Consider the following 27,917-nt stretch of genomic DNA (forward strand, 5'->3'; position numbering starts at 1 on the left):
TTTGTAGAGAAGGTAGGTCTTGATTGAGGTGAGGAAGTGGGAGGCTAGGAAGTTGTGGTAGGAAAGAGGTGGGGTTCCTGCTTCCAGAGCACAAGGTAGGAGTGAGCCTGCCGCTGAGAGACAGGGATGTCCCCCGAGATGAGTATAGATAGCAGTTTCTTTGAGAGAAAAATGGTATGCAAAGAGATAAAGGAGATTTAAGACCATTGGGACCAAGAATGTCATGGCAAACTTTGGGGTAGCCATTTGGAGTCTTAACACAGGGAAGCAGATTCATCTGTTTCTGAGAAGACAACATGGTGGTCATAGGAATGAGGAGCTGGTAAGGGGGAAAGCCATGCTGGGGCTAATTTAGGAGCCCTTTGTAACAACCCTAATGGAAAACAGTGAGCGTGTTTATTGGGAGACCTCGAGAAGACGTGATAAGAAGATACTACACAATCAGTGTAAGATTGGTAGATTGGAGGCCACAGGAGAAGGGTAATACAAATAAAGTCTTGAACTTGTTAGTCCAAAAGAAAGAAAACATAAATACCACTTGATGTCATTGAATGGCAGTTCCTCATTGTAGTGTCATAGATACACCGATAAGTGGTGTTTACTGCTTCTGTCCGATGCCCATAAGTTTGTTTGTTTTCAAGGAGAAATGTGTTTGTTGTGTTTGAATCCTCGAAAGGTTGCCAGGATGCACCACGTCCACTCTGAGAGCTACCTAGTGTACAACATTATGACCAGTGGAGAGATCGAGTGCAGCAACACCCTGGAGGATGAGCTGGACCAAGCTCTGCCCAGCCAGGCCTTCATCTACCGCCCCATCCGGCAGCGAGTGTACTCACTTCTGCTTGGGGACTGGAAAGGTAAGAAGGGCCAGCTGGTCTCCGATAAATGCAGCAGAGTGCATTCTCCCTGGACAAGCAGGCAACAGGTTTTGTTTGTCTGTATAATCTGTACCTGAGAGTGCTGCTGAAGATTAATACCTTACTAATTAGCACAATTGATCAGAGTCATCAATGAGACTCACACTATCACTATGAAATGTTGTATTTTTATGTCTTAAAGGCATTTGCATTTTTGAAAAACTGAGAACTCTGTTCTGCTGTAGTCATATAGTGTTTTGGGGTTTACTATTTATATACTCCTCAAAATAAGATTTTTAGAGAACAATTGTATAAAATCTAATATTTTAAAAAAGATAAACAGATGTCCTTTAGCATTTTTATAATGTGTTTATGTTTTTCCTAAAGTGTTTTATATTGTGAACATAGCAAAGAGTAGTTGAGGACCATGCATGACCAGAGCAGTTAAATATAGAGGATCTTAAGCACCAGGATTTTCATAACTCACAAAAGGGTGACTATGTCATTTGTTTGAACACCATTATTTCCAGGTAACAGCATTGTTGTTTTTTCTTCAAGAATAAACCCTGACATAGTTTAAAGGTAGGATACAAGTATCACGTTGAAAAGTCAATGTTCTATTTGGAGTAGATGATGAGTATGGCAGTTTCTTTTTTCCTTTGTTTTGAGAGAGAGAGAGGGTTTCTCTTTGCTCCTGCTCAATGCCAGCTTCATCCCAGGCAGCTGAAGTCAGTCTCTCTTCTCCCTGCCTATGAGAAGAGGCCAAACAGCACTTTATAGATGTGTAAAAGCGGTCCATGCAAGGGTTTTTAGGCAAGAAGCCAGAAACATAAACAGAACTACAGATGTAGATAGTCCTAAGAAAAACAAGTACTGGTTAAACAGAAAAGGTTTTTCAAAGCGTAAATGCATTGCTGGGAGAGAGGGCGGAGGGTAGGTGTCACCAATGAAGATCAGTCCCTGAACTGAGATGACTCGATTAGGTACAGGTAGCCTTGTAAGAAGCCATTTCAGAGTGGATCCTTGGTGTGAATGTCTGTTCCCACTTTGGTTCCCTCTCTGCTTTTCTGCTGTTGTGAAAATGTCTAGTAAGAGCTGCTGTGCTTGGACAGTCCTTTTTGGTCTTAAAATTTTTGTTTAAATGTATCAGAGTGTCTTGTTTATATGTGTATCTTTGCACCGTATGTATGCCCAATGTCTGTGGCGGTCAGAAGAGGGTGTTGGGTACCCTGAAAATGGAGTTATGGGTATCTGAGAGTGGCCATGTGAGTGCTGGGAACTGAACCCAGGTCCTCTGTAAAAAACGAGCGCTTTTAACCACCAGCCCACTCCCGGCCTTGAACTTAGCATGTGAAGTCACTCTCAAAGCTTACGCCAGACCTTTCAAAAACAAAAGTTCTTCTGTCTGTTTGATGAGTGATTACTGTCAAATTTCAGTTGGCTCAGGTTTTTCTGTTTCTGTTGTTGGTGACATGATCACTTTCATCCTGGGGGTATAAGGAAATGTCCATGAGGAAAATGGGCACGCAAGGGCTTTGCGGTCCTCCGCGTCTACTCACCGGTTGTCTTTACTCAGATGGAGCCAGCACCGACCCGGTGGTCAAGGAGTGGTTTGTGTACCCTGGGAACTCCCTGAAGTACCCAGACCTCGTTAGGCCTCTGAAGATGACTGTTCAAGGTATGTACAGCATAGTGGCATTTCCTTTGGGCCACCAACCAGCTCCCAAGTAATGACACAGAGACTTCTTATTAGTTATGAAAGCTCGGCCTTAGCTTAGGCCTGTCCCACTGGCTCTTATAAGTTAATTTAACCTGTTTCTGTTTGTCTACATTTTACCTCGGGGCTTTTTACCTTTCTTTCATTCTGTCTGTCCTGCTTTCCTGCCTCCTCCTTGTCCGGCTGACTGGCTACCGGCTGGGCTGGCTGGCCTCTGACTGGCTAGCCCCTGGCTGACTGGCTGGCTCCCTGTTTCTCTCTGCCCACCAGCCTTGCCTGTCCCTCCTCTGCCTACCTATTGGTCGTTCAGCTTTTTATTAGACCAATCCAGTACCTTAGGCAGGCAAGTAAAAACAAGCAACACACCTTTACATAATTAAACAAATGCAGCATAAGCAAATGTAACACCTTTCAGTAGTTAAACAAATATTCTGTTCCATAACAGTAAGCCTTAAGCTATCTATCTTTGGGTGTCATCTCAGAATTACGTGTTGCCTGGTGTTTGTTTCAGTTCCTATCCCCTGAAAGAGATCAATGGGTTAGTAACTGATAGGCTGTGTGGGGGCGGTGAGAGGGGGTACCTGTTGGGGGTGTGTAGGCCGAGGTCAACACTGAGTATCTGCGTCAGTCCACTTTGATCCTGTTTTTTTTAAAGACAGAACTTGGAACTCATTGATTTGACCAGGGTTACTGACCAGTGAGCTGTGGGGATGTTTTGTTTAGGATCTAACAAATAAAGCCTACCTGAAGATCAGAGTGCAAAGCTAGCCACACTAGTCAGCCAGACAGGCCAGGTAGTGGTGGCACACACCTTTAATCCCAACAACCACACTAGTTAGCCATAAAAGCTGGGCAATGGTGGCCCTCACTGAACACAAAGTACCTTGTCTAAGGCTTCCTCCAGCCTCCAGAGTCTTGAGGAATAGCTTTGCTGCTATAATCTGCACAGCGTGTGGTATTTTGTTATGGCAGCTCAAGTGGTCAAAGGCACCGGTCTGCTGTATTCGGAGAGCTCAATGATAGATTCCCCGGTGTTCCCTGTGTTTATGCACTTGGACAGTATTCCACTCGGCAACGCATTGTGAAAGATGGCTTTTTGTAGCACGGGAAGGGATTTAGCTTCTCGCTCCCTGGCTCAGGGAGTTCGTGTACTCCTCCATGAGCTGCCATGCCCTCCAGCTCCCTCCCCACCTCAGTTATGGCCTTATATCCTGAGGGTTGAGTCTAGAATAGCTATGCCTGTCTCCAGAACTAAACACTCTTTAGATGAAAATAGGTGATTCCTTCTCAGTGTTTTGTTTTTGAGTCTTTGTAAGTAAATCTTTACCCCGGAAGCCCGGGGAAGCTGACTAGACACACTGACTTGCTTGGTTTGTTCTCTTGAATAACTGTTAAGTGTTGTTCAGCACCCAAGCACCTAAGTAAACAGTGTTTCTTGACCACATAAGGGCATCTGACTTACCACAGGCTTACAGAGCACCTCAGAAGATGCTCACAGAATAAAGAAGGTAAAGCCTTCCATTTAGCTCCCCCTGTCTCAGCTGTGCTGCACGTGATACTCGGTTGAATGGTAGGAAAGGAAGAGGATCTTGGCATACATGTGCTCATTGCTGCCTGCTCACAATTCCAGAAGCATTCTTCCAACAGCACTCAGAACACACGTGCCTGCCCCTTCTTCATGAAAACCTTCCTCGGTCCTCTTGTTCTTCCGTTTGACCTTCAGTAATCTTGTGGTAAAGTCTTCACATTTCCTTTCCAGAGCTGGTACTTAAACCCAGGGACTTCTGCATGCTACATAGGAGTGATCGGAAACTTATGTGACAAGAAATGAAAAAAAATGACTTGTTTTGATTTTCTTTGGTAGTTGAGGATCAAACATAGGCCCCTGTAGATGCAAGCTCAGCCCTCTCCCACAGAGCGCCCCCAGGACAGATGCTTAAAATCTTCACCTCAATATCCGAAGCTGTCTGCTGGAGCAGAGCCCTGAACAAATGAAAGCCATGAGTGAATAACGTCACTACTTGTTTGGTCAGGGGGTCCCTCCTTCGTTGCTTCCAGGTCCATGATTCTGGATGCATTTCACGAATCTCCAGGTTTTTTTTTTTTTTACTATTAAACTTTTATGTATCGAGACATACCATTTTTATGAAGAAATGATCTTTACTGTCTTGAACAGCAAGGTGAACTCTTCAGTCTTCACTGTGGGACTCTGGTGGGATGGGTGACGGTCTTCATACTATTCTACCCCCGTGTCTTAAAATAATACAATGCCTGCCTGGCAAAGTGTAGGTTATTTTGCTTTTCTTACATTTTTTTTAAATTGCAACACCAGACTTTTATAGTTAAAAAAATCTCATCTAAATACTTTAACATTTGAAATAACTATAGTGTTAGAAATTCATTATTTCCTTTATATCAGGGGTTAGCAAGCCTTTTGTTTCAAATGGCTCATAGTAAATGTGAGGCCTGACACTCTTTGAATTAACACTGGGACTTTATATTTGCTTGTGCTAGGAAATAGCAGCTTTCTTTTTTTAAATCTCCTTTCAACCATTTAAAACAAAATAGTTCTCAGTTCAGCGGCCCACCATAAACATTGGGAGTGTTCCCAACAGATTCTTAGATTCTCAGATGTGACCTCGGAGTGTGATCTCTTAAGTAGCAGTCTCTCAGGTGACAATCACATTCTCTCTCTGTCTCTGTCTCTCTCTCTCTTTCTCTCTCAAAGAAAAATGCTCTTCCTAAAATAATAACAAAACATGCTTGTGGTGAACAAAAGACTCTCGCCTTTCCAGGACTGCAAGAGACTTGCTGTGTTGTTTTGCTCCTGGTGGTGGGAAATTCACTCCTGGGAAGAGTGAATGACAGTGTTTGACACAACGGAAGAAAAGGAACTTCCTTTGAGTCGCTGGCTTCTGATGCCATTTGGTTACCTGCTTTGTTTTCTTGGTGAACACGTGAGACATTCCACCCTAGCTGCTCTGGACTTTTGGCATAGGCTTTCAGTCAGTGCCCAGCGGAGAGCCGCAGCTGCCAGGAAAGGCTCTGCCGCCATGGTTCTGAGACCAGCACCTTTGTATTTGTGTAGAGTGGCCACCCGTATTCACGGCAGTTTGTCCTTGTCAAGTCAACGAGTGAGGACCCCTTCCCCGCAGCAACTGTCTCTGTGCACCTGCAGAACATAGAGGTGGAACACTAAAAACTGCCTTTCATTTGTTTGGTGGCCGTACCCATCGATCTCAGGCTGTTTGTTCAACTGCATAGTCACTGGCACACATACCGCTCGTATCATCGGGTTTGGACGTGTCAGAAAGTACATCACAAAGTCTTTGCAACTGGTTCTTTTGTACATAAAAGTTTGAAAACCACCAATCTGGAGGGGTTAGAGCCAATCGAAGGGGTGGAACGAGGACACTTCCTCAGGGCATGCCGTCCTGTTACTAGATCCTCGCATGGAAGATTGTCTCTTCTGAAAAACATTCCTAGCTGTAGTGTGTACAGCTGTAAGTGAAAGCCCCACTTTCCCTACAAACCTAGTTATTAGAGAGGAAGGGTTCGTGGGGGCATTGCTGGTCCTGTAGGTTTGTTCTATTGACAGCAGGAAGCCATACCCACATTCTCCCCTCTGGTTCTGTTAAGCCTTGATGCCCCCAAGTAAATCAGATAGGGGAGAGATGAATCATTCTTCACTGTGCTCCCAAAAGTCTATTCTGACCATGCTATATGAATTTCTTTTCTTCAAGGGGGAAAGCCTAGTTTGGAAGTTTTGTGGCTGAGCCAAGATCCGGCAGCACAGGCCCAGCGTGTGGACTCGTTGCTAGCCTGCTTCAATCTCTCCTCCTCGAGAGAAGAGCTGCAGGCACTTGAGAGCCCACTGAGGGCACTGTGCTGTCTCCTAATCTACCTCTTTGTCCAGGTAAATGCTGAGCTCACAGTTATTACATACAATGAGTACACAGAGCTGATACACGTCTTCTGCCCACTCCTTCCTGGAGTGCTGTGAGTGTCTCCATGGGTCAGTTCCCCTGTCCTCTTCCCACAGAACACAATCCTTCAAGATCTTCACAGAGATGTTAAGTCAGGACTTTTCCCAACAAAAAGTTAGTGTATCAGCAAGTCCGTGATGGTGTGCATTTGTTCACAGACTTGACTGTTCTCTCAGAATACTGTGGTAAACCTGGAAAGATAAATTATAAAATACCTGGTTTTATGTAATTGAGCTCAGGCTAGGCTTTTAAAAATACCTGTTTCATTTTATGTGTATGAGTGTTTAGCTCCACCATTCCGTGCATGCATGTGTACCGCCTGTGTGCCCGGTGCCCCTGGAGGTCAGAAGAGGGCATTGCGTTCCCTGGAGATATGGGTGGCTGTGAGCCACCATGTGAATGCTGGGAACAGGACCCTGGTCCTTTGCAAGAGCAGCAAATGCCCTCAGTCGCTGAGCCTGTTCACCCAAATTAGCCCTTTTGCTGTGCAGCATGGAGTAAAACTGCCTGTCATTCATCATATGGAAACCAAGTGAAAACTAGTTTGATTTGGTTCAACCTACTAAACAAGACTTAAGTCTGATTTGAGGAAATCTTGGAAATGCATTTATACTAGTTACTTTGGCTAATGCTACAATAAAATTCCTGGCCAAAGCGACCTGAGGAAAGAAGAGTAAAGATTTTGGCTCCCAGTTTGGTGGGAGAGTCTGTCCTGACAGTCATGGCAGCAGGAGTGCAGGGCAGCTGACCATCTTTACACGGCAGAATGATAAATGCTGGTACCCCGCTTTCCCTGTTTCACTCAGCCTGGGATCTCCACCCACATTAATGGCTCTTCCCATTCAATTAACCCAGTTGAGAAACTCCCTTACAGGCACGCCAGAGGCTTGTTTTCACAGCGAATTCTAAACCCCACCAAATTAACAATCAGGCTTAGTTACATGTGAGAAAAGACACACAAGAGTCAGGCTGTCCCCCAGGCAGATCTTTTAAGAACAGCCTCCAAGCAGAACTAATTGTAGGGAGAATTAAATTCTAGTGAACCCCAGTCTAAGCAGAGATAGCGGTTTACAGATGTTAAAGTCTGTACTGGTGCTCAGCTCTGTCCCGAATCCTACATTTGCAGGATTTTGCTTTCATTTATATGGTGGTGATGCCTCTTTTGGAATAAACATGGAAGAGGGCGGTGACAGGTCATCGTTCCCAGACCTCAGTGGCCTATGCCATCACTTGAGTGGTGGCATGTGCCCTCCCCCCAACCGTCCTGTTCAAGCTGCTTCTGGTCATGCCCTGTAGAGCTAACTAAGACAGGCCTCCTCTGAGTCATCTGCTTTTGACATTTTATGCAGAAAGGACTGCTGCTGTTACCATTAAGAGCTTTGCAGCCTGGGGTTGTGGATGCTCTCTCCAGCTACACGTGTTGTTTGTTCATCCATTGTGCATGTATATGTGCACATGTATGTTTTCCCGTGTGTGCGGCCCCCTCCGTGTGTGTGCGGCCCCCTCCGTGTGTGTGTGTGTGTGTGTGTGTGTGTGTGTGTGTGTGTGTGTGTGTGATGCACGTTTATAGAGAGTGCTGTTCACTTTGAGTAGGCTCACGCTGGCCCTTTTCTGTGCTCCGCAGGTGGACACGCTTTCCCTGGAAGACCTGCACGCATTTATTGCTCAGGCCTTGTGCCTCCAAGGAAAATCAGCCTCACAGCTTATGAACCTACAGGTATAGTCATAGTCGCTCACCACAGCCATGGAGATGACCACGCTGTGATCACAGGCTCACCGTTCTTTGTAGCCTTTTCCTTGTTGTGGTTGGTACTTGATAGGAAGCACGAGGCAGACATGTTTGGTGAGGGTGTCCCCACAAGGAAATGGACAGTCGTCCTCCATTGACAACTCAGGGATCAGCTCGCCCCAGGTCCTGGCCCACACATCTCATTTTGTCAGCCTCTTTGGCGTCAGAGAAACAGTGCCTTCTCTGGCCCAAGCTCAGCTGCCGTATCCCTGTGTGCACGGCAGGGTGGAGCCAGTCCGCCCTTCCTGTGTCCTCACCCGGCACATGCCCTTTGTGCTCCCTTTGTAGCTCTGTTCTCAATGAGAAAGGTGGAGCCCCAGAGGCCAGGTACAGCAGAGTGGCTTCAGGGCCACCACCTGCAGCTGCTGATGTTGAGCACACGGTAGCTCAGGATTGTTTTCAAACTGTACAAATGTGTACACATTTATTAAAATACAAGACTGGACTATACTATAAAGATCTGTGTACATATTTCTACACATACTTTCTCTCTGTAGTCATAAGTTCCCCAACTAACCATAGATTGAAAGTAATATTTTAGAAACTGCATCTGTATTGGACATGTACAGACTTTTCCCCTGTCATTATTCCCCAAACAATACCAGCTCTCAAATACCCACACAGAGACATATTACTAATTATAAATGCTCGGTCGATAGCTTAGACTTGTTACTATCTAGCTCTTACAGCTTGAATTAACCCGTGTTTCTTACCTACCCTCTGCCACGTGGTGGCACCTTCTTTCACCACAGAACGTTCGTCTTCCTTCTCTCTGCCTGTCCTCCCCTTCTTCTTCTCAGCAACCTCTTAGTCTGGTTCTCCCGCCTACCCTTATCCTGCCTAGCTATAGGCCAGTTACAGTGACGCATATCTACACAGTGTAAAGGAATATTCCACAACACAGCATAACAACTATTTAGAGACTATTTGCCGTTACACTGGATGTGATTAATTTAGAGGTGACTTGAGGTATATAGGAGCGTGTCTGCAGGGCGTGTGCAAATCCTGGGTCATTTTGTTTGGAAGGTCTAGCAGGGGACACATTTGGGTGAGTTGTTCTCTAAGACTGAGTGTAGCTTCAGGAGGGAGAAAGGAGACACCTGCCTAGCCAGACAGCTCAGTTGAATCAACCTGGTAATCAGTGGGATAACATATGCTATGGCTACATTGCCCTCACATTCCTAGGTCATTTTGAAATTATTTTCTTGCTAGGATCTTTGTAACCAAAATAGCAGTCTCTTGATTTCAAGACTCTAATCATCTTTAAATTTTTTGTGAACTTCTGGGCAGCACACACATTGTGACCTCCTGTACATTGATAACTAAGTTGTGAAGGCTCCAGGAGTGAGGTACAAGCTTACTTCATTATGCACAGCACATTTACAAGTTGTTGTTAGCTCTTAGACCTTTAGGGATGGCCCTAGACCCAATCCCTTACGCCTCTCTCTTGTTTTCACCCTCATACTTTCTTTAACTTAATCTTTTCTCTGGGTTCTGCCTTCTGGTTGGAAAACTCAGTGTCTCTCAACTTAGGAGAAAATTTTCCTGTGGCAGAGATTCTACCCATCAGCTGTTGCCCTTGCTGAGTTGTCACCTGGAAAATTCCGTATCACTGGACTTTTGACTCTGTCTTATCCATTCTCTTTCCAATGAGAATTCTCTAACACTGCACAGAATGTGGAAACAAAGATGAAAATATGGCTACATGTTATGTCCCATGTACTCACAGAAATGTAGATAGATTCAGGCCATTCAAAACTTTCTTCTATGTATGTGTACATGGATAGACAACACAGATACAGATGGTTCTAGGCCATTCACAACCCTTCGTGTGTTCTCTCTCTCTCTCTCTCTCTCTCTCTCTCTCTCTCTCTCTCTCTGTGCATGTATGTGTGAGCACATGTATATGTGTGTGCACATATGTGCTTATGTAGGTAGAGTTTTCCTGTCCTGACTGCCTGCTCCCAAATAATTGACACAGAGACTTAGTATTACTCAGAAATGCTCGACCAATGGCTCAGGCTTATTACTAACTAACTCTCACATTTTAAGTTACCTCATATTCCTTATTTACACTCTGCTACATGGTGGTACTTTTATTAGCATGGCACATTCATCTCCTGCTCCCTCTGCATCTGTATGGTGACTCCTGACTTCTCCCTTCTTCCTCCCAGCATTTTCTTAGTCTGGCTCTCCTGCCTAACCTTAACCTGGCTATTGGGCAGTCAGCTTGTTTATTAAACCAATCACATTGACAAATCTTCAGTGTACAAAGGGATTGTTACACCGCACACGTGCGTGCGTGCGTGCGTGCGTGTGTGTGTGTGTGTGTGTGTGTGTGTGTGTGTGAGAGACTGTGAAAGGATTTCCACCATTCCTAGCATCTTCTCATGCTGCCTCTCGCTGGGAAACAGTAAGGCTCTGTGGCCCAGTCCAGCCAGTAGGAGATTAGGGTACTTGGAGGAGATTTCATTTTCTAAATGACTGTATAGAACCATGCTGTCCTTTTCTCTTTAAATGTAGACATAATGTTGGAGCTGTAGTGACCTAAGTCCGCAAGAAGAAAATGTTAACAGTTTTGAGGCAAGACAGGAAGAACTGCGGGTCTAGGATGATACTAACCCTAAGGTCACCAAACCCGCTTTTCTGTCAGCTGAGCAAGAACTGTTACAGATCCAGCCACTGCTGCCTGCAGCACCCACACGGCTGGTGTCCTCTCAGGCAGTCGCCCTGGTGTGTCTGCAAGTCCAGCGTCCCCTGCCGGTGTCCCACTTCACAGCTTGAACATCGGTGTTCAAGAGGAACGGGACAGTCATGCCGGAGCTCCTTGAGTCCCTGCCTCCCAGCTGAACTTTGGCTAAGTCTTAGGAGCATCTCAAGTGATGAGTTCAGAGCCTCTGAGGGTGGACGGACGGGAGAATGAGCAGCTTGATGGGTTTGGTGCTCCTCCCTCCCATCTCTGTTTCTACCTTCCTCCTCCTCCTCCTCCTCCTCCTCCTCCTCCTCCTCCTCCTTCTCTTTAACTTCACCCTTTCTGCTGGCTCCACCTTCTGGTTGGAAAACTTGACTCTTAGGAGAGAATTCCATCTGTCCCAACCTCATGCTGGAGTAGCTTTCTCTAGGCAAGTTCACATCAGAGAAAGGACAAGGACGTCACACACAGATAAAACCAGAGCTGTGTGTCTTGGACACCTGAGGAATACCTAAGCCTTGGAGCACCCACCCTAGAGCCCAGAGAAGGAAGGACAGGAATGCATTGCCCAGTGAGAGAGCCCTGACTTCTGAAAGGAGGCCATGCAAGGGGAAGGAACCACCACAGGGTGAGACGGCCCAGAGGAGAAGAGCAGAGCAGGTGGAAAATCATTTTTAGAGCTGTGGATCTCCAGGAGACCCCTCAGCTGCCCCTCTTTTATGTAAATTCATCGTCTATGATCTTTATATTGTACTAAACTTACTTGTGAGTCCTTTGCAGAATCTATCAGGAAAAACAAACAATAAACAAAAGAGAACTGATTTTCCTATTGATTATGGACTCTGCCTTAGAGAGAGGCAATGGAGCAGATACTGGTTTTCCTGTTGATTGTGAACTCTGCTTAGAGAGAGGCAATGGAGCAGATGGTAGTCAGTGTCTGGGAGAATGTGAAGGGAACTTAGAAGCAGTTGATTCAGAGGATGCTAGTAGTGTGTGTCATTGAAAACCCGTATAGTGCCTTCTTATGCACACAGACCGGGTTCTGTCTCCACCAAACTCAGAAGACATGGGGCGGAGCACGCCACAGCCTAGGGAGAACAAAGTGTCTCAGAAAAGGCTGGCAAGTGTTGGTTGAGCAGAAGGCATGTCCTTCTTCACAGCTGATAGCCTGTAGCGGCTTGAGGATGGAGGGGGCGGGGCACCAAGAGCCCAAAGAATGGGTGGTTGTTTTTGCTTGAAGGAACTGAAAGTGACCACAGCCAGGCTGGACTACAGGGAGGGCTGAGAAAGGCTCTGCTATTTGATCTTTGCATTTCATTGATTCTCTGTGTCTTGTTGTTTTTGTTGTTGATTTGTTTCCATCTCATTGATTTTTGATTATTTCTTCCCATCTGCTCTTTTGGGGTTTCATTTCTTCTTGCTACAGAACTTTCAGGTGTGTAGAGTAACTAATATGCGGTCACTCATGTTTTTTGGGGTTGTTTTTTTATAGACAGTTTTATGAACTTGCCTCTTGGAACTTCATTGAGTCCCATGGGTTTGGGCATGTTGTGTTTTCATTTTCATTCAATTCTAAAAAGGTTTTAATTTTCTTCTTGATTCTTGAATTTTGTCTTGACCCAACTCATGTTACTCGTGTCTTTGCTCTGGGATTCGCTCATCTGGGGTTAGGGCATAGGTTAAGATTTGTTGGTTGTGTTCTTTTAATTCAGCTTCCCTCACTTCTTTAAGTGGACGTGTTTGCAATGTTTGGAGGGGACTAGGTTGCAATACAGTTACGACGTTGTCATCTGTTAGACTGTTGTTCCTGGCACTAGGCTCTGTCTACACTCTGCCCCTGTGAGCTGCAAGTCCAGTATTTAAACCACTCCAGTAATAGAGTTGCAGGTAAGCACAAAGCAGATTAATCTTGTGGTTAATCTAGAAAGTAAATGGACCCCAACAGTGCTGTGAATGCTAACGAGGCTGGTGTGAATGCAGAGAAGAGAAGAAGAGGTAAACAGTCATGGCGAAACCAGAAATAAGCATTGGGTTGTTAGGTGGGAAGCAGAGGGGAGGGAGGGGCACACAGAGGAGTGGTAATCACTAAGGCAAAGGGTGAATGGAGTGGATACTCAGCGATTGTAAACCAAGTCAGCTGTGGGCTCCGGGAGACGCAACACCGAGAAGAATAGGTATCTAGGCGTTGGGAAAGAGGAAGGGAGAGAGTAAGAGTGTGTGATGTGAACAGTAGGGGACAGTGTTGGTCTACTGCAGTGCCCTCCTGTACTAAACATATAAGAAATAGCTGTAGTGGGCAGGAGAGTGGGGAAGACATGTCAGGAAATGTGAGCGTGAGCCTGAGCGTGGGTTTCTTCCCTCCGTCTCGGTGTGGGTTGTGGTCCCTGCTGCTTTTAAGTGGTCTCATTCTGCCCCTGCCATGGGCTTCCGGCCCCCTTGTGTGTGGAATTTTCTTGACTGTTCTAGTGACTGTGGAGAGCTGAGGTAAACGCAGTCCAGGTGAGGCTGCTGCCCTCCCACAGGGCTGGGAGCTGCTGGTGGCTGTGCACTGTCCAAAGCACCAGGGAGACTCTGTGTTTAGCTCCCGTGGCAGTTTTGTCTTTCCTCATTTGGGGTGTCAGTGGTGCGTCTGGGAGCAGCCGCTGGGAATCCCTCATGTGAAATTCCTACCACTGCTGTTCTGTAGATCCCCTGACAGGAGTTTTTAGCCCGGTTTCCTTATGGGCGGCGGTGGGTCCTGCTTTGGGAGAGTCGACTGTTTGAGTGGCAGCAGCGAATCCATTCATGGGTCCTGTGGCAGAGGAGACTTGTTGAGGTGTTGATCGAATCTATTTCGGGACTTGGAAAAGTAGCAGATGGAGTGATAAAATATTCATATTCCCTTTAATTCCCAAAGGGTAATCAGCGTCTCAGTCCAATGTGGCTTCTGTTCTGCGATCTTATCCAGAAGTCCTCTAAAAGAGAAGTCTCAAGGGAATTACAAAAACAAAACAAAACAGTAAACTCCTATCGTGAGAATGAAAGACCCACATGCCGATTTCAGTTACATTTCCATATATTAGCAGCGAACGTGTGGACACTGGCTTATGAAAACGATGCCATTCATATTTGTTTAACTAAATTGAACTACCTAGGTACAAATTAAACATATGTATGATCTGTAGGTCCAAACTTGCAGTCTTGCTGGGTGTGGTGGTTCATACCTTCAATCCCAGCTCCTGGGAGGGAGGCAGAGGCAGGATCTACGTAGCAAATTCCAGGACAGCCAGGGCTGCATAGACGCAGCCCTTCCTTCCAAAAAAATTATAATCTTGATAAAACAAGTGAAAGAAAAGCTCGTGAGTGTGGAGGTCAGAGGGCAGCTTCCAGGAATCGGTTTACTTTACTCACACAGTAAAGGAAAAAAAAAGTGTAGGATTGTGTTAACGGGCTCTAGAAATACTTTATTAAATTCAGTTCTGCTCGTGGTAGACTCCGCAGAACAGGCATAGAAATTTTATATTAATGAAGAGCATCTACAGACCCTACAAAAGATTCCCAGTGTCTCTTTCTAAAGAATGGGTACTTTCAGAGTCACACCTCACAAAATAGTTCATGCAGCTAAACCCCTTCAGTTTAGTAAAAGTTAAATCTGCAGTGATCCAAGTGCATAATAAACAACTGTCTCACACTGTATCCCCTGCTGGCCTGGAACTCCCGGTGTAGACCAAGGTAGTCTTGAACTTGTGACAGTCAGCCTCAGCCTCCTCAGTTCTGGAACTGTGGCCCTGTGCCACCGTGCTTGTGGTATGCAGTTCTCGAAATAATTGTCAAGTTCATTATAGTCAGGCCTTGCCTAAGAAAGGGCTAAAACATGTCACTTCCTCTTTCTGTTCTCAGTTTTATTAACTATGCTAGATATGTAATAGTGCTGAAGGTAACATTGGTCAGTGTGAGATTTCCAGAAGGTGGCTGGCTCCCTTGTTCTCCAGTTTCCCTGGGGTTTCTTAGACATCTGCAGTGTCGATGCCTGCTGAATACACGAGGCCTCTTGTGGGATTGTGCAGGAGGAGGCTGAACATAAACACCCACTTAGCAAAGAAAAGGAGTAGTGCGTGTCTCAGCAAGAGACACGCTTTCTTCTTGAGATTTTGTTTTTGTCGTATGTGTGTGAGCGTTTGGCCCGCACGTGTGTGTACCCCTCCGTATTCCACCTGCTGAGGCCAGAAGAGTGACAGTTGCCATGTGGGTCCTCTGGAAGAGCCCTTGGCCACTAAACCATCTCTCCAGAGCTGAGGCGAGATACTCTTAATTGGTAAAAACGCAGGCACCGGCCTTTTGGCGTTACATCATGTGCCGTTTTGTTCTTAAAAGGCATTCAGTTGCAATAAGTTCAAGTATGGTTTTTAGAAACACAGGGAGTATCTCTCCCTTTCCCTTTGGAGAAAGTTTCTCAGGGGAACCCACCGGACAATAAATTACCTTGTAAGTTCTACCTAGTGGCCACACCTTGTATTGGCCCAGATTTTCCTAGAGCAGTGTCTTAGTTGCTTATCTATTGCTGGGACAAGACATCATGACCAAAACAACTTAGAGAAGAAGGCATTTAATTGGGGGCTTGCTCACGGTTTCAGGGGGTGAGTAGAGTCCTTGACCGTCATGGTGGGGATCATCGCAGCAGACAGGTATGGCAGAAGAGCAGTAGCTGAGAGCTCACATAGAATCCACAAGCCCGAGGCAGACACAGGAGGCAGGGAGGGAGGCAGGGAGGCAGGGAGGGAGGCACAACTGGGAATGGTATAGGCTATTCAAAGCCCACCCCCAGTGACACACCTCCTCCAACAAGGCCACACCTCCTGATCCCTTCCAAACAGTTTCACCAACTGATGTCCAAGCATCCATTCAAACATCTGAGCCCGTGGGAGCCGTGGTCATTCAAACCACCACACTCACAGTGGCTGTGTCCCAGATCTGCATAAGGAAAGAGCCCAAGAGAGTGCCTGCTGCCCTAGTGGGTGTGTGTGCCTGGGCTGGGATCCCATCATGCTTCTCTCAGAGATGTGGCTTGTTTGTCAGGCCTCTCTCTGTCAGACTTGCTCAGGAAACCCAGGGTCCTTCCTGTTCAGGGTGTGGCAAGACCTAACACGGTGGGGCTGAGGCCTCTGCTTTGAGTGCTCTGTCTCAGGCGTCCTGTGTGTATCTGTCTGTCCCCACAGCTGGATTACATTAGCTCCAGAGCCGTGCAGCTGGGGTCCCTCCTCGTCCGTGGCCTCACCATGTTGGTACTGGTCAACAGCGCTTGTGGCTTCCCCTGGACAACAAGCGAATTCATGCCCTGGAATGTCTTTGATGGCAAGCTTTTCCATCAGAAGTACCTGCAATCTGAAAAAGGATATGCCGTGGAGGTTCTTTTGGAACAAAACGTGAGTTCTGGTTACCGTCTGTTGGAACCATGAGTGAGTTCGAAGTGGGTCACCCTAGTGTGCCTGGAAAGTCTGCCCACCCCATCAGTCATGAAGCTTTAAAAGGACAAGCGTGTTCTCCAGAGTCGTCCTCGTCGCCTCACACAGCTGTTGGGACTGTGCTGACATTTCTGTAACTGATACCCACACGTGAGGTTGGCTTGGTCTAGCAGCGTTAGTTGCTGTCCTCGTAGTTAACTGCTTCTGTAGGGAGGATGAGCTGAGAGAAAGGCTTGCAGTGTCTGCAGAGAGAGTCCCCAGACAGCAGACTAGCTGGGGAGACTCTCCCTCTACCGAAGGCTGCCCATGTCCTGGGGACACTGCTGCCCCAGCTTCCTAAGTACAATTACTTCACGATTCCTGGAAGATTTCCAAATGAGGCTTCCCGCCAAGCTCATTTGGAATGTTTTATTACCCACAGGGATGAGAAGGCGGTGTGATTGTGAGAGAACATGCTGATCTGTTAGATAAAACACTCCCAAGTTTTCACACCAAAGGGAAAACATTTGGCAATGTGTTGCTGTCACCATTTCTCACCAAAGTTCCAGGGTATTGCAGGGTTTGTGAGTGTTTAGAACTTAGAGGATCAGGACAAGAGGAAAGCCCTTTCCCAGATCTGGACACTGCTCTGGCAGAGTCTGAAGGAGCTGTGGCCCTGGGACATAGCGGCCAGTTTTCTGTGTGCCTCAGAGTACGTGATTCCTCCTTGGGCACCCCGAATCCTCTTAAAAGAATCAGCAAGGATGAAATATTGGCTGGTAATTCAGGAAGCTATGAGAACAGCGCTGATGTTTATATCCCTGTCTGCTGCTGTTTGATGACCCCAGCATCTCCACTCAGTGTTCTCAGATTGTCACAAGGAGTAGATTTTTCGTCATGACTGTTTAGTCTGTGATGTCTAGAAGCAGGCATCATAGGCACTTGCTGCTGTTTCCAGGGGACTCAGGAGGGGAACAGTCAGTTAAGACCCTCTTGAGGCCCTGCCACAGAGGAGCTGTGGCTGTCTCCACTTGGTGCAGAGTGTGCAGCTACCCTGGTTGGTACCCTGGGCACAGAGGCCACTTGTTGCCCCCATCCCAGCCACCTCACGCCCTACTCTTCCACAGAGTGTGCATCCAGCCTGCATTTTCATCTGATGTATTTGCAGAGATCATGGCTCACCAAGTTCCACAACGTAAAGGCGGTGGTCTGCAAGGCCTGCTCCAGGGAGAGCCGACGCATTGTGGGCAGAACGCGTTGGCACTCTCACCACACAGGTGGGCAAGGGCTGGGCGCTTCCCTTACTGTCACTTAATGTTCTGAGGCCCCGGGTAGACGTACCTGCTCTCCTGCAATTTACTGATAGAAGAACGATGAAATTATGACAGGTGAATATGATTGGGCTCTACTCACAGCTTAAATTCTGGTCCCGTAAAGGAAAACATTTCTAGAAGGGCTCCTCTGTGAGTTGAGTAAAGAACTCTTTCTCTAATGCACCATCTGTTTCCCCAATTAAAAGTTCATGGATAGTGTGTGTCTACCTGACAAAAGTTGAAGTTTAGCTTTTCTTACAACAAATGTACATTAGAAAATTCAGTGTGTGTGCAGTAAGAAACAGCAAAAAGAAAAGTGGTCATGAATTTGAAGGAGAGTAAGAGACAGCAAATGGGAAGGTTTAGGAGGGAAGGGATGGGAGGGGAGAAATTTTACAATTAAATTATAATCTCAAAAGGAAAATATTAAACAGGAGCTATAAAAGACTTATGGTTCTATCACCTAAAATGGCAACCGTTGGAAGATAATATACTTTTGAGCTACCTTCCTGTTCACAGTTCAGGATTCTCACCCTTCCACACAGCATTCATGACGTTAAACAGTGGCCAATCTTCCTCCGCCACCGTCCATGTTTGGGACGGGCGGGGGGGAGGGGCGTCCTAGACAACCAAGGGGCTCTGTGGCGAGGATGTCAGTAACAGGCATCCCACTAGGCTGACTGCTGGGAGCCACATAAGGAAGCCTAGTGGGGAAGCATGGTCTAGATCTGAGCGGATTGCAGCAGGAGGGAAACAAGGAAGGCCAGTAGGGTTTGGGCATAGAATTCTTAATGCTAAACTTAGAAGAGCTGATGTCTGTGTCCATTACAAACTGAGGAACTTCTGAAGGCTTTGAAGTGGTGTTATCAGAATGTACTCCTAGGATAGCAGCTACTTGGCAGTGGAGGGAAATGGGGTCAGGAGACGGCTGGCCCCAGGATTGTCCGGGGCCCCAGACAAGAGGTGGCCCCGGGGAGGAGGGGGAAGCGCCTGCGCCCCTGCAGTGCCTCAGGCATCACATAAGCTGTGCTCTGGTCTTTTTCCCTCACTAGTGGTGAATCCAGTAGTGTGGGTGTGGTGCTCGGGTCCTCGTCCTTTCTGTCTATAGTGGCTCCAGACAGAAGAGGAGTTTGGCCTCTGACGGTCCTGTCATACCTGTGTTGTACCTGGGGGTTCCCGGCCAAATGCCACACTGCCCAGCAGACGCACCCCAGAGTCTGTGGTTGGCACTTGTGGTGGGAGCTCATTCCCTTTCTGTGGAGCATGCGAAATAAAGATACCTTAAAAGGTACAAGAGCGTACGTAATTAGTGAGAATTAGAGATATGTTAGAGTATAAAAAGAACGTGTTAATGCATTTGTGGGAAGCATGAAGGAGCTCACCACATCCCAGGACTATGCTCAAGGGGAAATCATCCATATGCTGTTACCTGAAGAGACTGGAGGTAGGCCTCCTTGTTGGGGGAAGTAGCTTTTGCAGTTGTTGCCTCTGGGTAGGTAAGCAGCAAGACTCCATTTTAAAGACACGTGGTGAGATGATTCTTAGTGCTGGTCATAAGCTACTCCTTGGCTTCCAGTACAGACTGCCTGTGCCTCTCCTGAGGCCTCTGCAGTCCTCGCCCATTCTGCTGCTGTGTGTGAGCACACGGAAGGTTTACTGGCCTGGTATCACTTACTGTACTGTTAAATGTGAGGCAGAAAGAGTGACAGTATGCTGATGTGTTGACCATGTTCCCACAGGGAGGCTGGGGAGACAGGGCTCCAGCTCCCACAGGACAGGCTCCACATATGGCCATCCTGGGCAAGGGCAGACATGGAGAAATCAGGGCCCAGGTAAGAGGCTCCCACGCCAGCCCTCACCTACTCACAGGTGCTGCTTTCCTTTATGCTGTGTTTGTGCGAAGCCTGTCTCCTGTGCTGTGTATTTGCAATTAGAAGACGTATCAGCGTGCTGGCGTACCTCATCATCTGTTTAACGGAATAGATAAATAATAATAATCTTGCTTTATGGTGATATGCTTGCTTCTTGCTGCTTTATTTTCTACCAAATCATTCATCTCTTGAAGACCCAATTCTTATAATTTACTCAAAGGCTTTTCTAAAGGTTGCTAATAGAGGGCTCAAATAGGAGTGCTCTGCTGTCTTTCACGATGTGATTTACATTTATAGTGTTAGAAATGCAGCTTCTTATGTCATATGGGTATATTGATAATCACACTCTGCTTAATTTGGTATGCAATTATTTGTACGTAACTGTATAGAGAACCTCTCATCAGTATTTGAATTCAAATTCCTTTAGGTTTCAGAGCTAAACTTCATGAGTTGAAATTACCTAAGACTTGTGGTTTTGTCCTCTTATAGAAACATACTCAAATGTCATTTTTACTTTTGTAAACTGGATGTGTGCGGATTTGCATGTTGCTCAGATTACTGTCTAAGGCACAGCAACTCTTTAGTACCAGTGCAGTGGCACTTTTAGCAGTCCTGGGTGCAGCAGGCTCAGACCATTCCTGTGATGCTGCTGAGAGGAAGGACTCTCCTCAGGCTGTACACAGCACACGTATACAGTGCCCATGCTGCAGACAGCACGCATGTTCAGTGCCCAGGCTGCAGACAGCACACATATACAGTGGCCATGCTGCAGACAGCACATGGGCACAGTGGCTAGGCTTATCTTCTCAAGTGTGGGTCTGAGCAAACTTTGAAGCTTCTGTATAGTTTAGAATAAGCATGGGCATCTTTGAAAGGCTCCTCCCTGGAGAAAGAGAAGCACCATCAAGTAGACTTAGGTTGGCTTTGGGCTTTCCTTGAAGTAGCTGAACTTATACAGAGTATTCCACCATTCCTGCCACTGACTGCCTTCTGAGACCTATGGTGGCCCAGCTGAAGTTCCCCTGGAGCTCTCCATCTCAGCCTGTGTCCAGAGCTCCCTGCCCCACCACCAGCTGGCCCATGACTCTGAGCTGACCCAGAGAGATGTTTGTCCAGAATAATGGCAAGGAAGGGTCAGAGGTCTGGCTAGATAGATGTCTCTCAAGGCCAAAGACCACCCAAAATAATGAAAGCCTATAGGCCTTCTTTGTAGAGCTCACCGTGACACTGGTAATGGCTTTGGTCACTTGGGTTAGATAGCGTCTAGGTATAGCTGCCTGCATGTCCCACCCTGAAAATGTTTAAGCAGCCTGGATCCTGACACCAGGCTCCTGGTTGAAACCCAGGCTAAGGCTGCTGAGTCTTTGGCTCTTGCATTTGTTGCTCCGGGGGAAGAGCTAACGGTCCTTCCTTGAGGCAGCTGGTCTCCACTTACAGTTCTTCCTCTGCAAAATTCACTACTTCCTCAACCTGCCTCTCCCTGCCAGCAGCAGCAGCCCGTCTTACCTGGCGTGCCAAGGAAGGTGACACCTTGCTTTTGTCCTCTTTGACTTGCCATTGTCCCATTCCCATGATGCTAGGCCAGATGACAACTGTACAGATGTGGGTGATAAGAGGTTGTAGTTCTCTGGGAAGACTAGCACCCTCACCAGCAACAGGCGAGCACCTCCAGGGTTGTCAAATCTCCACACTCTCAGACTGTGTTGATGACTGTCTCAGGTGACTATCCTGGCTCCTTGTTCTCTGTCAGGCAGCTACATCCCCAAGCCTGTTTCCTACAGCTGTGTGATGCTATGACTCTGTGGTTCATCATTGGTGAGTGAGTGTAACTTCTTCAGTGAGAAGGGAAGGAGGTAAGGAGCCACCTGCAGAGGTGCCATAGAGCCAGGCCCATGCCTGTCTTGGGAAGCCTGGGCCTTCGTAACCCCACCATTCTACATGCCACTACTTCCTGGCATTTCGTCTGCATCCTGGGCCACACACAGCCCAGCAGTGATATCCCTTTTGGGAACTCTGGCACTCGAAACAGATGTGGTGAACAAAATCTGGGCAGCTGTGTGTATCCTGATTTTACTGTGCATGCATGCTCTTCAGGCACTGGATGATTCTGCAATGATGGGGACAAAGGTCTTACTCTTGTTGGGCTCAGTGAATAAAGTTGGGCCCAGTGTGCAAATCCATATGTACACCCATAATCACCAATCTTATGATATCTCCTTTCTAATATACATATGCTGAAATTATGTTTATACACACAAAGAAAAGGCAATAAGCAATAAGCACTTCTTCTGACCCAGAAAAGGGCAATGTGAAGTTGTCACCCCTGTTACAGATCTGTAAGCCCTGGGGGCACACAAGGCCCTGGACAGTTAATCCTGCCCAGTGAGTGAATCTCCTTACCCAACTGATTTGCTGCTCATCCAGGCTGGACTAGGAGTTGGCATCCATCTTCCACCTATGTGACCACATTGAACTTGGCACATTGGAAGTCTTCCCAGCCCCCAGTCTCCCCCCCCCCAGACAGGGTTTCTCTGTATTGCTTTGGAGGCTGTCCTGTCCTGGAACTTGCTCAGTAGACCTGGTTGGCCTCGAACTCACAAAGATCCACCTTTCTCTGCCTCCCGAGTGCTGGGATTAAAGGTGTGAACCACCACCGCCCAGCTCACTTTGGGAGTCTTAAGTGGCATGTGTATTATCTAGTTTTAAGACCAGAGACACCCATTTACCACCCTGTTGTTATGGTCAGTTGAAAACAGAAACATGATACTGGTCATATTAGTTAAAGTCTAAAAACTGTGTAGACATTGTACCCTGGTTTGAGGCTTGGAACTTTGAAGGACAGCTCTTCTTTATTGGGGTGGGTTATTATAATCACAGTCTTGATTGTGAAGGATGGGCTGGAAAAGGTTCTAGGGACACCTGAGACCAAAAGGCCAATTTGAGTGGCCTGGTGCTAGGCTGATACCACGCTGAATGGCCAGAGGTGACTCTGGAAGCAGCTAGGGGCAGTGTGTGAGCGAGGACAGTGCTTCTCTGGCACCTTGCCCATGTGGAAGAAAGGCTCACAGGCCGCCAGCAGCTGCAGCAGCTGCGTTAGTGCTCTTCCGAATTGTGTACAACATCAGCTTTTACACAGTTGGTCCTTAGTTGGAATTTTTGTTGTTTTAAAGATCAGGCAATCCACTTTTCCTGTGAAATTACCAGGGTTGTATTTGGGGCCAGCACATTTTTGTAGTGAGTTTTTTCCTGTCTTAAGCATTTTTGTATCTCTTCAACATATAAAGTAGAAAGTTGTTGTATTTCAAGATTAGAAAAAATAAACAAAATTCTTCATGCTAGAAAAGACTCGGAATGCTTTAAGTTCAAAATGGCAGTGTTCGGTTTTAGCACATTTTCAGAGTCTGGACCTAAATGCATAAATGTGGTCCTGTGGGAACTGAGTTCTCAGGGTCACTGCAGGGACTGCAGCCTGGCAGATGGGGTTGGGGTACACCCCCAGAGGTAGTATCATCAAAGTCTAGGGCCCATCCCAGCACCCTGTGACCAAATGGCTACCAGAACTAAAGTTTTGGCCTCTCCCTTGCTACTATTCAGCCCAGCTGGAGAGGGAAAACGTGTTAAATTCCACTAAGGAGCTGTAAAGTTAGGTGAGATTCTTCGCTTTGTCCCTTCTCATGGTGACTGAGAGGGGCCTGCACACTAGGAGACTACAGGAGTGGAAACAGAGATGACAAGGATGGTGAAGGCTGTATTAATCTGGACACCTGTTGGTGCCATCACCCTCACACTTTAGGGGTCATTAGGCTGGGCCTGTTAAAGCCATTGCTTTCATGTACCAAAGAAAGCCAAGAGCAAGACTTGCAGAAAAGTGTGTTGTTGTTGCTGTTTTTGTTGTTGTTAAGAGTCTCACTATGTGGCATTATCCTGCCTGGAACTCACAGAGAACCACCTGCCTCCGAGTCCTGAGTCCCACCATGCCCAACCAAACATGGCCGTTCTTAAGCTGTGGGAACTGCCAGTTTCCTTCAAGGCTAGCTCTGCTCCAAGTCCCTTCCCAACACCCCATGTCTGTCAGAGGCAGGAAGTGGCCAGCTACACTGTGGGGTTGGGGGGCTTGTGTGCTCAGCCCTGGAAAAGCCACACGGGGCTTTTTCTGTGCTTGGCAGGAAGTCCTTTCAGAGCCATCTGCAGATGAATTTCCATTTCCAAAGTCATTAGCAGCAATAAACATCTAGATGTCCTGCAGATGGTTAGAACTGGCACCAAGAGAAACAATTTTGACAGTTTCCTTCTCCTAATAGCACTGTCTCCTAATTAATTGCTTCCACTCTAATGGAATAATTATAGAATGAAATTTAATGACAGGTGGTCACAACTGAAAAATGTTCTGTCTTCCAGTACAAGTCAGCACTCTGTCTTTGTGTATACTTAGAACTGCGCCACTTCCTTGAGTTAGTGCCTGAAGACAGCTCTTCTTACTTCTTACTTTGTTTTTTTGTTTTGTTTTGTTTTTTTAATTTCTGTTCGGTGCAGGAGGCAGACAGTATGAGCACGACCAGTGGAGAAGATACTAGATGTCTCTCAGGTAAAATGCTCGCCAGCATCTTAAAGCGAATCAGTAGATGCTCCTGTCTTTACAGCTGAGGGCCACGTGACTAATACGTCACAAGTGGCAGCTTCCCCACTGGGGCCCACCAACTTAACTCAAGATGTGTCTGCTTCTTCCAGGAAGTGTGGGAAGAGGGTGCAGCACCCTGCCCTCCTTCAGAGTGATGTCACCCGGTCTCGCCAGTGAGGAGATGGCAACTGGAACCACATTTCCGTGAAGGAAGAATTACTTTTCAGAGGTTTCTCCCCCGTGGACAGTAAAAAAGTGTCCATTGGTTTGGTTTCAGAGGTTGCTCCTGATGCCACGACCCCAAAACACTCATCAGTAGCATCACGTATGCTCCCTGATCTTAGCAGGACTCCAATTCCTTCACACATTTTCTTATCTTTAAATTGTGGAAATGTTTCCCCAAGTCATTACTCTTTGAAATCATGGAGCCTTAGTTATTTCCGTTACTGTGAAAAGACACCATAACTGAAGAAACTTATAACACAATACGTTTAATTTGGGGCTCAAGGTTCCAGAGGGAAGAGCCCGTGACCATCATGGCAGGCAGGTTAACGACTTGCTAGATGGGAATGGCTCAGGATTTTGAAAATTCAAAACCCACTCCCATTGACACACCTCCCCCAGTGTGGCCCCACCAAATGTTTTCCACCAACCGAAGACCAAGCATTCCAACATATTAATGTGGGTCATTCTCATTCAGCCCATCCGTCACGCGTGGTACCTGATAGCCACACATGCAATGTCAGAAATTACTTTTTCATTAGAAATTCTAACAATTTGATTGCCCAACCATTTCTTTTCTTTTCTTGGTCCTCAGAAGTGTTTGGATAGGAAAAGAAAAACAATAAAGTCGTTCTTGCTTGTGGGAAAGTTGATTCTGCTTGGAGGTGAAATGGCTCAGCAGTTGAGAACAGCGGCCATTCTTCCAGAGAACCCAGGTGTGATTCCCAGCGCCCACGTGATAGCTCACAGCTACCTGTGACTCCAGTTCCAGGGGGCCTAGCGGGTCTCCTGGCCTCAGTGGTCACCAGGCACATGACGCACAGACATGCATGCAGGCCAAGCACCCTTAAAGATGAAATAAACAAGTAAAACAGACTGTTTTAAAGAAGCACGCTAGGTTAGGCCTAGGTGTAAGGTCCTCCCTCTTCAACCTTTGAAGTTATTACCTGTCTCCACTGGGGAATGAGAGTCACCGTGTGCAGGGTCCTCACAGCCATGCCGTATCTCTGGGGACACTTGGTTCCCTTAGGCAATGCAAGCACTCCTGACCCCTGGGAGATCTCTCTTACCAGTGCTGCTGTCTCTAAATCTTTAGTAAGCCCCTAAAAACTCTCATTTTCACCTTCACACCGACAATCACCCAGCCCCAAGTGTGTTAATGCAGAGCTCTTGGGTCTCACCTTGGAATTCTTAGTTGTTACCAGAAAGGTATAGAGTGCCCACATTTGAGCAATTTGCATTTGTTCAGCTTCTTCTGCTCCTGAAGGACTTATGCATAGTGTGTCTGCAGGTCTTACAGCTGCTATGACTTTAATGCCTAGATTTGGAAATGGCTTTTCCGGTCCCCCAGTATTTCCCTCTGATACTCCTTCCTGCTCGTCTAGTTTTTGCCACTTTGAAACATTGCTGCCTCTAGTTGTTTCTTTGCTGTTTACTTGTGTAACTTTGAAGAAAGTTTCTGATCTCTTAGACTGAAACTATATTTCTATGAAGGCTCTTTTCCCTCACAGACTCAGTATTCTGACTTGTCAATAAAATGTGTCATTCACAAGCTTAAATAAGCCATTGTGTTGGTGGGATAGGTATCTCATTTAAAACACCAGTGCAGAGCTTTGCCAGTGAGAATATCGCTTATGCTGTTTCCCAGTCAAGTCTTGTGGTAGAATTTCCACATATCAATTTAAAATAAAAATATGGTAGGTTTTTTTACTCATACTTCACCTTCCTTCCTCCCTCCCTTCCTTCACTTTCTTCCTTCCTTTCTCTCTCTCTCTCTCTCTCTCTCTCTCTCTCTCTCTCTCTCTCTCTCTCTCTCTCTCTCTCTCTCTTTCTTTCTTTCTTTCTTTCTTTCTGTCTTTCAAGACAAGGTCCTATTCTATTGCCCAAACAGACCTGTGAGTTCCAAGGCCTCAGTTATAACCTCCTGTCATCTTTTTAGGTAGGCATGCCATCTCTTTCTTTTTCTTTATAGGAAAATAACATTGAGCCTGGAATCTCAGAGTCAGAGTCCCTAAAGTAGGAAAAATCAACACATTTTCAGAAATCAAAAAATTCGACCCATATATCCTTTCCAAGAGTGTGCTCTCATAGAATGAGCGCTTCAGCCCGTGGAGTGCAGGGACTGTGTGAAACAGAGTTGGGCAAAGAAATAAGCGATTTCTTTCTCTTACGGGCAGGCATTACTATGCAACTTAACTGTAAAGGCACCAGGACAACTCTGGACTGTTACATGGAAAGTGATGAGTACTTCTGAGTGAGGTGGAAAGTAAAGGCATGTTTTCTTGCTCAGAAAACAATATTGTCGGTCAATATTTTTAGAAATATATTCTAAAATGTATGTAAAATGTGATATGAACTAGAACACAGAGCGGAAAAAGGAAGGCCACTTACACTCTTTATGCTGGAATCAGTTCCAGAGTGCAAGTGAAACATAAGGATAGGTAGCACAGTTACTTTAGAAACTAGCACGCCAAGCACAATAAAAATGACATACATTTGAGCAGTAAATGCCTTTTGGTTTTTATCCTTTTTGAACACATGTGGACAGTTCACAGACCCTATCTATGAATTAGGCCCACAGTAATTAACTCACCATCCCAAAATATTTATTGAGGAAATGACTTGCAAACTTATTTTAGAAATACTAATAAAGGTACTACATTTAAAACTCATAGAAGGGACGTGATGTCACAGACAATAAATCAGGAAGCATCAGGAGTCACACTCGCATGTATGTTGAAGCTGGCCGCCAAGTAAGCTTAATTGGTGCATTGTAGTTACTCTCCACGTATTTCAATTGCTTAGCCAGTGACAGCCCTGTGTGTATTTCTGATTCAGGCTGCCAGAGCCCAATGAGCAGAACGCCTTGCCCTCCGAATGGGGTGCTGTGTAGCAACTGCTGTTTTTGTTCCCTGAGAACTGGGCACAGAGGCTAGCTGTCATGTGTCAGCTCCAGCAGCTTAAGGAACAACACTTGTGGGTAAAGATTAATTAGGGGTTGGAGAGACATCTCAGCAGTTAAGAGTGCTGGCTGCTCTTCAGTGACCTGAGTTTGTTTCCAGCACCCACAGGATGGGTGACTCACAACCATGTCTCACAGAACACATGTGGCTCATAGACATACACACAGGCAGAACACCCACACACAAAAAAATAAAAATAAATACAAAATTTTGACACTTAGGGAGCCAGTCTCTTAATGATCAAGACTTTCAAAAGCAACCTAGTGCAAAGGCAAATTTAGCAGTCCAGCAAAATAGTGGGGAAAGACGGAGACGACTCCAGGCTTTTCGTTCAGCTTGACTCACAGCACCAAGATACCCTTTAATCATCAAAAAACAAGCCCTGAGACTGTTTCCATAAGACTCATCATTTTAAGTTTCCATCCACAAGTCACAAACACAAAGAATCAGGAAAATGTAGTATATTCGA

The 27,917-nt window shown here is 46.3% G+C and overlaps 1 protein-coding gene across 4 annotated transcripts in view; it reads left to right on the forward strand.

Moving 5' to 3' along the window:
• Positions 1 to 26,044, forward strand: part of Fam120b (family with sequence similarity 120B) — a 31,771-nt gene extending 5,727 nt beyond the window's left edge. For 2 of the 4 annotated variants that reach the window (XR_005881860.1, XR_005881859.1), the window contains exons 3-11: positions 677 to 857; positions 2,434 to 2,535; positions 6,318 to 6,490; positions 8,185 to 8,277; positions 16,237 to 16,443; positions 17,630 to 17,738; positions 19,514 to 19,606; positions 21,396 to 24,230; positions 24,374 to 26,044. Coding sequence is in view for 2 of the 4 variants with exons in the window: in XM_040758303.1 (XP_040614237.1) it covers positions 677 to 857; positions 2,434 to 2,535; positions 6,318 to 6,490; positions 8,185 to 8,277; positions 16,237 to 16,443; positions 17,630 to 17,738; positions 19,514 to 19,606; positions 24,179 to 24,219 (999 nt within the window). In the remaining 2 variants the exon portion in view is untranslated. Of the gene's footprint in view, positions 1 to 676; positions 858 to 2,433; positions 2,536 to 6,317; positions 6,491 to 8,184; positions 8,278 to 16,236; positions 16,444 to 17,588; positions 17,739 to 19,513; positions 19,607 to 21,395; positions 24,231 to 24,373 lie in introns of those variants that run through there. The other 2 variants (XM_040758303.1, XM_021234660.2) reach the window with 2 other exon arrangements.
• Positions 26,045 to 27,917: the final 1,873 nt, after the last annotated feature.

The sequence above is a fragment of the Mesocricetus auratus genome, unplaced genomic scaffold (genome assembly GCF_017639785.1).
Source record: "Mesocricetus auratus isolate SY011 unplaced genomic scaffold, BCM_Maur_2.0 Super-Scaffold_100018, whole genome shotgun sequence".
NCBI classification, from domain to species: Eukaryota; Metazoa; Chordata; class Mammalia; order Rodentia; family Cricetidae; genus Mesocricetus; species Mesocricetus auratus.